General features: G+C 42.5%; 1 protein-coding gene across 1 annotated transcript in view; it reads right to left on the bottom strand.

The window, feature by feature from the left end:
- tspan11 (tetraspanin 11) overlaps positions 1-13,963 on the bottom strand; it is a 66,984-nt gene that overhangs the window by 6,777 nt on the left and 46,244 nt on the right. The window contains exon 6 of the mRNA XM_048607776.1: positions 10,684-10,842. Within this exon, the coding sequence (XP_048463733.1) occupies positions 10,684-10,842 (159 nt within the window). The remainder of the gene's footprint in view (positions 1-10,683; positions 10,843-13,963) is intronic.

Below are 13,963 nucleotides of genomic sequence, written 5' to 3'. Positions count from 1 at the left end.
AGCAGGAAGGCTGATGTTTCGGGCCTAGACCCTAGGCCCGAAACGTCAGCCTTCCTGCTCCTATGATGCTGCTTGGCCTGCTGTGTTCATCCAGCTCTACACCTTGTTATCTCAGAATTTCCAGCATCTGCAGTTCCTACTATCTCTAAATCCCAGTGAGTTGATTGTCTTAATAAGATGCAAATGCATGCAGAGAAGCTGCTCACCATTTGCTGGTGAGATTGCTGGCCTGCCCGACTGGAGAGAATTTAAATACTGATGTTATTTTCGAAGGTGAGAAGCTGATTTTTTTTCCTCTTTGCCTAGTAAGGTTCACCTGGCCAGAGATTCACCTTGTTTCTCTTCAAATGTGCTGAAGGGAATTGTTTTCTGAATCAACCTGTTCAGAAATGTTATTACACACCTCTGGAGCAGGTGGGACCTACAGTCATAGAGTCATACAGATGAACAGCATGGAAACAGACCCCTCAGTCCAATGTGCCTATGCTGACCAGATATCCTAAACTAAACTAGTCCCATTTGCTAGCATTTGGCCCTTATCCCTCCAAACCCTTCCTATTCATATACCTATCCAGATGTCTTTCAAATATTCTAATTGTACCAGCCTCCACCACGTCCTTTGCCAGTTCAGTCTATACATGCACCAGCCTCTGCATGAAAATGTTGCCCCTCAGGTTCTTTGTAAACTTTTTCCTTCTCACCTTAAACCTATGCCCTCTAGTTTAGGGCTCCACTACTCTGGGAAAAAGACCTTGGCTATTCACCCTATCCATACCCCTCATGATTTTATAAACTTCTATAAGGTCACCCTCAGCCTCTGATGCTCAAAAGAAAATAGCCCCAGTCTATTCAGCCTTTCCCTATAGCTCAAACCCTCCAACCCTGGCAATATCCTTGTAAATCTTTTGAACACAGGCCTCCCAGACAGTATCACCGCACTTAAAAAGCCCCTATATGTGCTTAAGATTCTTTTTTATTTAACCTATTTTTCTGATCAACCTGTTCAGAGATGTTGTTATACATCTCTGGAGCAGGTAGGACTTGGACCCAGGCCTCCCAGTCCAGAGGTAGGGACACAACCACTGTGCTACAAGTGGGCCCCATACATGTGCTTAAGTAAAACACCAATTAAAGCCCTCCACCTGTATTGAATTAAACACAATTAATATCCAATTTAAAGGTGGAAGTGAAAATGGAAAAGACCCAAACTGTATCCTGGAATATTCAGAGAGGGAACAAGAGAAATTCTGGCTGTAAACCTGGGACATAGAAGCCCTTTGACAGCACCTTCCAAACTCTTGACCCCCCCCCCTCCCATCCAGATGGACAAGGGTAGGAGGCACATGGGGACACCATCACTGCCTGGAAGTTCCTCTCCAAGTTCCCATCATTCTGATTTGGTAATTTATTGCCATTTCTTCACTGTCATTGGCTTTCTGAACTTCCTCTGTAACAGCGCTGTAGGTGTACCTACACCCCATGGACTGCAGTGGTTCAAGAAGACGGCTCACCACTGTCTTCTGCAGCATCTATACATTCCAAGAATGAATTTTAAAAACAAACAGGAATTGATAGCAGAGTCCTGGAGCTTCATCAACGCAGCTTCACAAACAGATAAGTGGAGATCAAACTAACCCATCATCAACAAGGGGACTGGATGTTATCAAGTTAACACTAACTCATGAAGGCATGGTTAATTGAGGACAGCAAGGTGGGAATTGTGAACAGCCAAATTGTGTCTGACAAAGTTAACTGGGGTTTTTTGAGGAGATAACAGAGTTTGTAATAGAAATGTCAAGCCTGCCAAAGTTTATGTTGTTGTCACTAAAAGGAAAAATTCAGTTGGTGAGGTGGGATATTTAGCTACTGATTAAATTTGGGATAAAATGAGCCACTGATGAATAAATCATGTGGCAGCTGGACTGTGTCAGATCTCACTTCTTGGCAAATATTCAGCTGTTAGCAGCTTGTGAGCCTGAGAGAGAGAGAAAATGCAATTTGATGGTCAACAAAGACCTCTTTTCACAAGTGCTAAGGAAATCTGACAGCTGACGTGAGCTTGGCTCAGCTCACGGTCCCTGTGGATTGTGGATCAGTTTGGGTGGATTCAACAGAATTATCAAGGGATTCCAAGGCATCAAAGTGACAATCTAACTGGGCAATTCACTGCTGGAGTCTTCACATTCCTTCCCCCTGCAGTAACATCCCAGCAATCTGCAGTATTCTGCTGCGGGTCACAATATAATCTGGGGATTGGGAAAGAATTCCTGCTGTGGGGAAAGAGGTTTATTTCCCACTCTCTCCCCTCCTCAAAACCAAGATTCCAGGGAAGTGTTTATTCAAAGCGATACAAACACATTTCCAAGAAAATCAACATGAAATGATTGAAAGGCGGCAAATCCTGAGGGGTCTTGACAGGGTGGATGTGGAAAGGCTACTTCCTTTTTTGGAAGATTCTAGAATGAGAGTTCACTGTTTCTAAATAAGGGGTCACCATCTGAGACAGAGATGAGGGGACTTTTTTTTCTCTCTCAGTGGGCTTTGAGTCTTCAGAACTCTTCCTGAAAAGGCAGTGAAAGCAGAGTCATTGAATACTTTTAAGGTAGACATAGATAGATGTTTGAGAAGCAAAAGGGGATGGCATGTTATTGTGGATAGTGCAAAGAAAAAATGATCTTTTTGAATGGTGGAGCAGGCTCAAGGGGCTAAGAGGCTTACTTCTGCTCCTAATTCAGATGTTGGCATGTGACCTGCTGGAATGTGGGATTGATCACAAGCATAGAACTTTCACAACCTTTAGGAAAGCTGCAGATTTCATAAGAACTTTGGAAACATCAGCAGAAGACTGTTTGGGCCCTACAGCTACTTAATAACTACATGACTTCACAAAGCCATTGTCCCACATAACCAAGTTCCATATCCCTTGATTCCCTCGTTATCCAAAGTCTATTGACTTTAGTCTTGAATGGTCAAGGGCTGACCTTCCACAGCTTTCTGAGGTAGAGAATTCCCTGATATGCTGGTAGCTCCAGGCAGACAGGATCTCCTGCTCTGGAGACTCCACCAGCAGTCGATCAGCTGCCTTACTGCCTGAAGAACAAACGGACTCTTTCATTGTAGGTCGCAGGTTTCTCTCTGGAAACTTTCCAACTTTTCTGGCTTTGTCAGAAAACAGGAAAATTCATGCCTTCATGCCTCCATCCCCTCACCCCCGCTCTAGTTGCAGCTTCTCCTGGCGGGGAGAATGGTCTCTTAACATCTACTTTGTTTACACAAGGGGAGAGATTGATGTAGTGATAATGCCATTGGATTAGAAACGCAGAGATACAGGCTAATGCTTTAGAGACATGGATTCAAATCCCTGTAGCTGGTGGCATTTAAAAATCCAATGAACAAAATCATTGGCGTGGACTCTAGTGATCCTAAAAATGCCACATTTATTGTCCTCTTTGTAACCAATCCTCACTCCACATTAATATATTATCCCTCCCCCATGAGCCATATTCTTGTAAACCAACATTCCATATGACATCTATTTGAATGCTTTAAAAATAAAATCCCAATATGCCACATCCACTGGTTCCAGATTATCGATCTTGCTAGTTGTAGCCTCAGATATTTTCGCATGGATTTTGTCACAAGCCTGATGGGAAGGGTGCATTAATAATTACTCCATGATCCATCACAAATCATATGATCATAGAATCCCTACAGTGTGGAAACAGGCTCTTTGGCCCAACAAGTCCACACCGACCCTCAGGGACCACCCAGACCCATCCCCGTATAACCCACCTGGATCAAGAATCCAAACCACAACGTGAATTTCTCAGTTATTTTGGCTTTTGGCAATGAAATAATTTATTTGTGACTTAAGAGTAATAAAAAGTTCAATTTGGTACTCAGTCAATTGGAGCTAGGTCTTTCTTTGAGTTAGAATTTCTTCTTTTCAGGGTCTTTGAGTATTTTTTCTGTCCCCAAAAAGTGTCAGTAATTGAGAAAAGCTGTTATTGCTTGTAGGCTTTTGGGAAGGTTGCCTTCAACTGCCCCTCCTCAGGTCTGTGACAAACTGCTACTTAAAAATCCCAATATGGTAACCGATAACCTTTTAGCCCAAAATGGTCAAAACCTGGTTCTTCAAAAGTTCCATGACCTTGTTTAACCAATAAGTAAATACCACACAGTTTTAATCTTTGAGTTACAAAAATAAAAGACAAAGCACACCTGGTATATTCTCTGCAACACAGCAGTATGCAAACTTCCATTTTTCCACTTTATGTTCTAAGACACATATGTAAATGCCTCAACCCTTTAAGAAATGCCATTTCTAAACACTTCATTACAAGGTAAACACAACATAAATATACAACAAAATACAAGAAAATTTCATTCATTGAACCACACTTATTCTTTATGCAGGATTCATGCAATTTCTTATCATCTTTCCTTCTCATTTTTTCAAACCATTCCAGCATTATTTCATTCTTGATAATGTGTTTGCAATTATATTACCTTTCCCAGTGATATTAACAGTGATATATTGTAATGATGAATTAATAAATTCCATCAAAATAATCTCGCATTTCAAATTTTAAATTTCCCTTAAAATGCCAAGGAGTTACAGACAGTGTCCTGGTAGTCCCTGAGTTGAGAACGAGTTGTGGTCTGGAGTACATTCCTAAGTTGATTCATCCGCAAGTTGGGTCATAATGCAGGACAATGTAAAACAGCTATTTGTAAGTACAGGAAACATTTGTATGTTGGATTTTTAAAATTACACCCCTGCATCGGGTTCATAAGTATGAATGTTCGTAGGTTGGACATTCGTAAATCAGGTCCTCTTTTATTTTAGTGTTTCTTTGTCCTTTTGATGGATGTAAACTTCAAAATGCTTACAAGCCAGTAATAAACCCAGGGTCTCCCTTCCCACTGTACAGTATATCTTCTGCACGGTGGCACAATGGCTCAGTTGTTAGCACTGCTGCCTCACAGCGCCAGGGACCTGGCTTTGATTCTGCCCTCAGGTGACTGTCTGTGTCTGTATGGGTTTCCTCTGGGCGTTCTGGTTTCCTCCTACAGTCCAAAGATGTGCAGGTTGGGTGGATTGGCCATGCTAAATTGTCCATTGTGTCTGGGGAGGAGCAGGCTAGTTGGATTAGCCATGGAAAATGGAGGGTTACAGGGATAGAGTGGGAGGGTTGGTGTAGACTTGATGGGCCTAAATGGCCTGCTTCCACACTTGTAGGGATTTTATGATTCTGATATGAGTGCAACTTCTTTGCAAAGTACCCCCTTGTTTTCTCCATTCCTAGTTGATCATCTTGCAATAAAATGCTCCCAACCACAAGTCACTAGCATCAACTGCCATTTTAAAAGATTTACTAAAAGTCAATAGTGAGCAACATCAGACATTCATTAAGATAGCTTTCAGGTTCTTAACGTTGTTCGGCGTTGTTAGGAAAGCTACCTTCACTTTCAAAAATTGGCTCTTGTCAAGCTTTATTACAAAACCAGCTCTACAACTGCTTAAGTAAGTCTTCTGATTGTATTACATGTTTTTCCTAGGTGCTACCATATATTAGTACATAGTCTAAAGAAATGACACGATCAGACACACTAATTACAACTTGATTCATAAGCCTCTGGAATATGGCTGGAGCATCTGCTAACCCATGACCTGACATAGATGTAGCCCATTTGGTGTAACAAAAGCCGATATCTCTTAATGCTATTAGCACTTACTAGTCCTACTTCAATAAATCAACCTTAGCAAGGAATGAAGGATTACCAACCCTGTCGATGCAATCTTCCACCTGTATAAAGGTCAACATTCCATTTGCCTGCCCTGTTACCCACTGAACTTGGATATCAACATTTTGTGATTCCCATATGAGAACCCCCAAATCCCTTTGTGGGCTTCTGCAGTCTTTCTCCATTTAAATACCACCCAGCTTTTCTATTCTTCGTGCCAAAGTGCAGAACCTCAAATTTTCCCACATTATATTCAATCTGCCAAGTTTTTGCCCACTCACTAAACATGTCTATATTCCTCTGTAGACTCTGTGTGTCAATATTTCCTGTCTATTTTTATGCCTCTGCAGACTTGGCAATAGTACATTTACTTCTGTCATCCAGATCATTAAGACATACTGTAAATAATTGTGGCCTTTGCATTAATCCCTTTGGCATTCCACTAGTTACAGGTAACCATCTTGAAAATGCCCCTCTGCCTTCTAATAGTTAGCCAATCCTCTATCCATGATAATATACTACTCCTGACCACATGGGATCTTATTAGATGGCCTAATGTGTAGTACCTTAGTGTATGGAAAACTGGTTACATTTTATCTAATGTGCACGTTACTTCCACAAAGAAATCTAATAAATGTGTCAGGCATGATTTTCTGGAATTTCCTAAGTAGTCTTACTAAGTCTTCCTGTGGTTCTTCATCTAAGTATGAGAATAGCATGTCTAACCATCCCGGTATTTCAGTACTGGCTGATGAGATTGTAAGTGGTTCGCTTTCTGATCTGTCTATCTTACGCTTACTGTCTCTGTCATCCTCCACTAATTCTACCACCTTCTTATATCCTTCTTATATATATTCAAGTTTGAGTTAGATTTTTGTCTGACAAAGGAATCAAGGATTAGGGGGTATAGGCAAGGAAGTGAAGATCAGCCATGATTTTATTCAGTGGTAGAGCAGGCTTAAAAGGCCAAATGGCCTGCTCCTGTTCCTAATTTGTTATGATCTTATGAACTTATGAATGGCTCATGTAGCTATTTTAAGAATCACCTATATTGCTGTTGACCTGAGGCCACACATAGGCTGGAAGGGCTAAGGGCAACATTTTTCCCTCCATCGAGGAAGGTTAGTGAATTAAGATAGCGGCGATCGGTAACTTTGTGGTCATCATGACTGAGATAAGTTTTGTTTATTCCAGAATTTTAAGAACCATTGAATTTAGATTCCCCAGCTGTTGTGTGGGGGTTTGAATTCAGAGCCACAGTTTCAGAGGTACAAAGTAGGTCCCATGCTGGGGGACAGTGGGCATGCTGGAGGGCAGTGGGCATACTGCCACAGCCAAGGAACAGGCTGTGCTGGGCCTACTGTTGAACAAAGGATGGCAGCCCCACGTATGGCAGTTGGGAAATTGGCAGTGATGAGGGGAAAATGGTGGCTAATTGGCATAGATATTTTTAATCAACCTGTTCAGATGTGGGTCTTGAATTCAGGCCTCCTGGATCAGAGGTAGAAACACTACCACTGTGTCACAATAGTTCCTATTGGCAATTGGTGTATCAATAATGTTGTTGACAGCCTGCCTTCAGTCACTGCTGTTGCTGGCACTGGAGATAGCCCCCAGGGCACATAACTATGTCGGGCTTTTGTTGTGTCGCTATTTTCCTGATGTCCTGCCTCTGAGCCCTTTTCCGACAGCCTGGCAAAATCCCAGTCTGCATCTCTCGATTGGTCTCCTGTCTCTTGTGTTACTAATCCACTAATATCACAGACGTGCTACCAAAACACGACCCGTCAAATTTTAAAATTCAACTACTGTTTGTAATCATTGTACAATTTGTGATTTACAAGCATCAACATCTTGACTGGTTTAATCTCATGTGTCACAAATCTGCTCAAACCTTTTCACACTCCAGATCGTGACCTGCTGAGTTTATTGCCTTTAGAATGTTTCCCAGCCCTTTAGCGAGACAACAGTTATGTTCAATATGGTCCAGTGGATTAAAACACTCACTTCAGTAAATTCTCTTGTCTCCAATTACCACTTGAAAATTTCTTTAAAATCACCAACATGTTTCCAGCTCATTACAGTAAATGTAAAGAAAAATAACTCAGTGCATATTGCACAGTGCGGCTCTAGTTTTGTGTATAATCCTGTGCATTCCATGACCACTGGTACCTTCAAATAAATAAACAGAGGAGATACGAGATTTGGAGATCAGTTAGCTCAACTGGCTGGATGGCTAGATGTGGGGGTTCAACCCACCGTACTAGCTGGTCCCAGAGTGTTAATGTGAAATGAGACACAATTAGCATCACTTGGAATGGGCAGATAGATGGCAGATGAGGTTTAATACAGAGAGTTTTAAGGCAATGCATTTTGGTAGGAGCAACACCGAAAACTGTATAAAATAAGGGATGAAGGAGCAGGTGAACGTGGGTGTACATGCACACAGATCATTGAAGGTGACAGGATGGGTGGAGAGAAAAGCAGACAGTGTCCTTGGTTTAACAAACAGGGGCATGGAGTACAAAACCAAGGAGGTGAAGTTGAACTTGTATGAGACACTAATTTGATCTCAGCTTGAGTATTGTGCACATTGTAGATGGTATGCAAATATATTCCAAGAATGGCTCTAGGCATGAGAAACTTCAGTTATGAGAATAGATTGAAGAAGTTAGGTCAGTATTAGACAAATACATGAATAAGAAATGTTTGGAGGCATATGGGCCAAGCGCAGACAGGTGGGACTAGTTTAGTTTGGGATTATGGTCGGCATGGACTGGTTGGACCAAAGGGTCTGTTTCCATGATGTATGACTGTATAAGTTGGAACTGTGCACCTTGGAGAGAAGAAGGCCAAGAAGTGTTCTGATAAAGGTTTCCAAATTTCGGGATCAGGCTGGATAGTGTAGACAGGGAGAAACTGTTTCCCGCTCGTAAAAGAAATAAGGACAAGAAGGCGTAGATTTAAAATGATTAGCACAAGATGCAAGGATGGTATGAGGAAAAGAAACTTTCTCACTCACTGACTAGGTAGAGTATGGAATGCACTGCTAAGAAGCAGGTTTAACTGAGTCATTCAAGAGGGCATTGGGCGATTATTTGGTTAAAAATAAAGTGCAAGGATATAGAGGAAAATGCAGGAGATTGGTACTGGGTAATGATGCTCATTGGAAGAGCCAGCGCAGGCATGACAAGCTGAATGGCCTGTTTCGGTACTGTAAGATGTCTGTGATTCTGTGATCATTCCTCTACCTGAGAACCCAAGCTCTCAGCAGTAATAACATATTAGGAAACTTCGTCACAGTGTTTACTAACACAAACTTATTAATCTCACAGCAGGACTGGTAAACTGACGTCGGTTCTGTTTATGTAAAGATCTGTTACAGCTGAGCTCAGCAGACAGGTTTACCACTGAGGTTCAGCCAGTATCATTACAGGAAAGCAAAGCTCCACTCCCGCACGCTACATGCTGCAAACAATCACTGCTTGTTGCATGCTCTACATCCCAGTCACTTGCCCATTAGCATGTTTCCTCTCAAGATTATATCACAACACTCATCTTCCCTCGAATTCTTCAATTAATTAGTTCAATTCCATATCCGTGGGTTATATACCCCTCTGCTAAGGTGAATAGGTCATCCATGTATACACTATGTAGAAAGTCATAATTTTACACATCTCAATAAAGGCACCCCTCAGCCTCTTCTGTTTGAAGGCGATCAACTCCTGACTATTCAATCTTTCCTCATCACTAAAACCTATCAAAACCCTTGTATATCTCCCAACCTGTAACCTCCTTAGTGAAGGTGCTCTGAGCAGTTGATGGTTGCCAGTGGCTGTGCAATTTGAAAGAGCTCAGCACGGTGGCTCAGTGGTTAGCACTGTTGCCTCACAGCAGGGACCCAGGTCCGATTCCACCCACGGGCGACTGTCTGTGTGGAGTTTGCACATTCTCCTTGTGTCTGTGTGGATTTCCTCCGGGTGCTCTGGTTTCCTCCCACAGTCCAAAGATGTGCAGGCTAGGTGGATTGGCCATGCTAAATTGGCTGTAGTGTCCAGGGATGTGTAGTTTAGGTGGGTTATACAGGGATAGGTCTGGGTGGGAATCACCTTTGGGTGGGATGCTCCAGGGGTCAGTGTGGACTTGTTGGGCCGATGGGCCTGTTTCCACACTGTAAGGATTCTATGAAATGACCAGAATGTAGCTACAGGCAAGGTTGGACAGATGAGGTGCTGCCATGCACTGATGTCTTAGCTTTGCTTACAGAGTTGGGAACCATGACAACAATATTGACCAAGGCTTTTCAAATCAGATTGAATCCCCAAAGGCAGGTCAAAATAGAAGGTATTCAAGAATAGAATAGTCAGTTACAACCATGAAACATTGAAAGAACAGAAACCACAAGGATGAGAAAAAAAAACATATATATGTCAATCAAACACCAAATACTAGAGATAAAAGATTAAAAACTGGCAAAATAATGAACATTGCCCAGAACATTACACTCATGGCATTCTGTTTCTGAGTGCTGAGATTAGTAGATCATTTCCAGTAGATCATTAATAGATCATAAGTAGATCATTTCTCATCATACACATTCCTACACTTCTATAAGTATAAAGTCATTGTAATAGTTTATCAACAATGTTCCACAGGAGGTCAGAATTGGAGGAATGCGGAGATGTTGGAGGATTGTGGAGCTGAAGGAAGTTGGAGAGATAAGAATGGGTAGCATTCTCACTGGATAATGCAGTAACTGAGGCAACATCTATTCCCTGGAGTGCACAGTCTGGATCCCTCTTGGTGAGGAAGGGTAAGGGGTGAAAGTGAAATAAATTATCACTGCAAACTCACAGTCACAACAATCACCTTTGTAACATGGCCATCGCTGCAATTTCCAAAGTTGAAAGTTGTCAGTTGCAACACTTTGCTTACCTCTACCTTGTAGATATTAGATGGATGGTCTCTCTGTCCACAGGCCTCAGTTACTGTCTTACAGCAGCTGTCTGGTACCAGTCTGTTACCTGACATGGGGGAGAGGATGTAAGCACTGTGCTGCCAGTCAGCGGAACTATTGCTGCCGCAGCACTTGAACTGTAAGAACACAAGAATACAAAAAAGTAAGAACGAGGAGCACAAGCAGGCCATTCAACCCATCGAGCCTGCTTCATTATTTTATATGATCATGGCTGATCTCATCTCAGCCTCAACTCCACTTTCCTGCCCGGGCTCCATAAACCTTTGACCCTTTACTAATTAAAAATCTGTCTATCTCCTATGGCCGAGCAAGTCACTGAGTTCAAGGACAATTGGCGATGGGCAAGAAGTACTGGCTTTTGGGCTTAGTTCGATAACAGGAAAATCCAAATCTTTGTTCTTGTCTCTCCAGGCAGGGAAAAAGCCGTTCAACAGTAACTTGGTGCCATTATTTAAAATAGGTGGTAAAGAAAAGCCAAAGAATTGTAGACTCATGACCTTGACATCAGCGGTGGGTAAATTGTTGGAGGGGATTCTGAGGGCCAGGATTTACATGTATTTGGAAAGGCAAGGTCTGATTAGGGATAGTCAACATGGCTATGTGCATAGGAAATCATGCCTCACTAACTTGATTGAGTTTTTTGAAGAAGGGACAAAGAAAATTGATGAAGGCAACACGGTGGATATTGTTTAAATGGACTTCAGTAAGGCATTCGACAAGGTTCCACATGGTAGACTGGTTAGCAAGGTTAGATCACATGGAATACAGGGAGAACTAGCCATTTGGATACAGAACTGGCTTGAAGGTAGAAGACAGAGGGTAGTGGTGGAGGGTTGCTTTTAGACTGGAGGCCTGTGACCAGTGGTGTGCCACAAGGATTAGTGCTGGGTCCACTGCTTTTCCTCATTTATGTAAGTGGTTTGGATGTGAATGTAGGAGGTATGGTAAGTTTGCAGATGACACCAAAATTGGAGGTGTCGTGGACAGTGAAGAAGGCGATCCCAGAGTACAATGGGATCGGATGGACAAATGGGCTGATGAGTGGCAGATGGAGTTTAATTTAGACAAATGTGAGGTGCTGCATTTTGGAAAGGCAAATCAGGGCAGGACTTATACACTTAATGGTATGGTCCTGGGGAGTGTTGTCGAACAAAGAGACCTTGGGATGCAGGTTCATAGTTCATTGAAAGCGGAGTTGCACATAGACATGATAATGAAGGTGGTGTTTGGTACACTTGCCTTTATTGGTCATTGCATTGGGTATAGGAATTGAGAGGTCATGTTGCGGCTGTACAGGACATTAGTTAGGCCACTTTTGCAATACTGCGTACAATTCTGGTTTCCCTTCAAAGCTTTCGAGAAGATTTGTAGCTCAGGTTGTGGAAGCGGTTTCAGACTTGCTCACCAAGCTGGTGTGTTTGTTTGCAGAGGTTTCATCACCCTGCTAGGTAACATCATCAGTGCCCCTCTGGTGAAGTGTTGTTGTTCTGTCCCGCTTATTATTTATATGCCTCGGTTGCTGGGGTGGTTGGTATCACTCCGGTTCTGTTTCTCAGTGGCTTATATATCGGGTCTAGTTCAATGTGTTTGTTAATGGAGTTCCAGTTGGAATGCCAGGCCTCCAGGAATTCCCTGGCATGTCTCTGTTTAGCTTGTGCTATTATGGATGTGTTGTCCCAGTCAAATTCGTGTCCTTCTTTGTCTGTGTGTATCGAGACCAGTGAGAATTGGTCGTGTCTCTTGGTGGCTAGTTGGTGTTCGCGTATCCTTTATTGTCAGTTTTCTTCCAGCTTAGCCTATGTAAAGTTTCTCACAGTCCTTGCACAGTATTTTGTATATTATGTTAGTTTTATTGGTTGTGGGTATGCGGTCCTTTAAGTTCATCAGTAGAATGGACCCCCTGCTATAGAAAGGATGTTGTGAAACATTAAAGGGTTCAAAAAAGATTTACAATGATGTTGCCAGGGTTGGAGGGTTTGAGTTATTGTGAGAGGCTGAATACACGGGGGCTAATTTTCCTGAAGCGTCAGAGGCTGAAGGGTGACCTTATAGATGTTTATAAAATCATGTGAGGCATCGATAGGGTGAATAGCCAAGGTCTTTTCCCCAGGGTGAGGGAATCCAAAACTAGAGGGCGTAGGTTTGAGGTGACAGGGGAAAGATTTAAAAGGAACCTAAGGGGCAACTTTTTCATACAGAGAGTGGTGTGTGTATGGAATTAGCTGCCAGAGGAAAGTGGAGGAGGCTGGTACAATTACAACATTTAAAAGGCATCTGGAAGGGTACATGAATAGGAAGGGTTTACAGGGATATGGGCCAAATGGTAGCAAATGGGACTAGATTAATTTAGGATATCTGGTCGGCATGGACAAGTTGGACTGAAGGGTCTGTTTCTGTGCTGTACAGCTCTATGACTTTATCAGTAAGCATAGGGGTAGCGTAGTGGGAATAATGCCAGAGCAGCTATTGAGACACCCAGACTAATGTTCTAAGGAAAAAGTCAAAAAAACTGCAGATGCTGGAAATCAGAAACATAAACAGAAATTGCTGGAAAATCTGAAGGAGGGTCACTGGACTCTAAAACGTTAATTCTCTAAGGGCATGGGTTCAAATCAAACTGTAGAAGGTAGAATTTTTAAAAATTAAAATGTGGAATTGAAAGCTTGGCTCAGCACATGGAGACTATAAAACTATCATCAATTTTTGTAAAAATGCAGCTGGTTCACTAATGTCCTCTGGGGAAAGAAATCCTCTGACCTCATCTTCTCTGACCTACATGTAACTCCAAACCCACCGCAATGTGGTTGACTGTTAACTGCCAAAATGGCTGTACAACCTGTCAGCCCCACATACTCCACACAAATGCCAGGCGAAAACCATCTCCTATAAGAGACATTTTTCTGAATGAGGGTCTAGGCCTGAAACGTCGGCTTTCTTGCTCCTCTGATGCTGATTGGCCTGCTGTGTTTCTCCAGCTCTACACCTTGTTATCCTATAAGAGACAATCTAACCATCACCCCTTCACATTCAGTGGTGTTACCATCACTGAATCCCCCATCATCACCATCCTGGAGGTTACCATTGACCCGAAACTCAACTGGAATTGTCACATAAACAGAGCGACTACAAGAGCAGGTCAGGGGCTAGGAATACTGCAGTAAATAACTCACCTCCTGACACCCCAAAGCCTGTCCACCACCTACAAGGCACAGGTTGGAAGTGTGATGGAATACTCCT

Source organism: Rhincodon typus, chromosome 18 (genome assembly GCF_021869965.1).
Source record: "Rhincodon typus isolate 14 chromosome 18, sRhiTyp1.1, whole genome shotgun sequence".
NCBI lineage: Eukaryota > Metazoa > Chordata > Chondrichthyes > Orectolobiformes > Rhincodontidae > Rhincodon > Rhincodon typus.
This window is presented reverse-complemented; position numbering and strand designations above follow the sequence as displayed.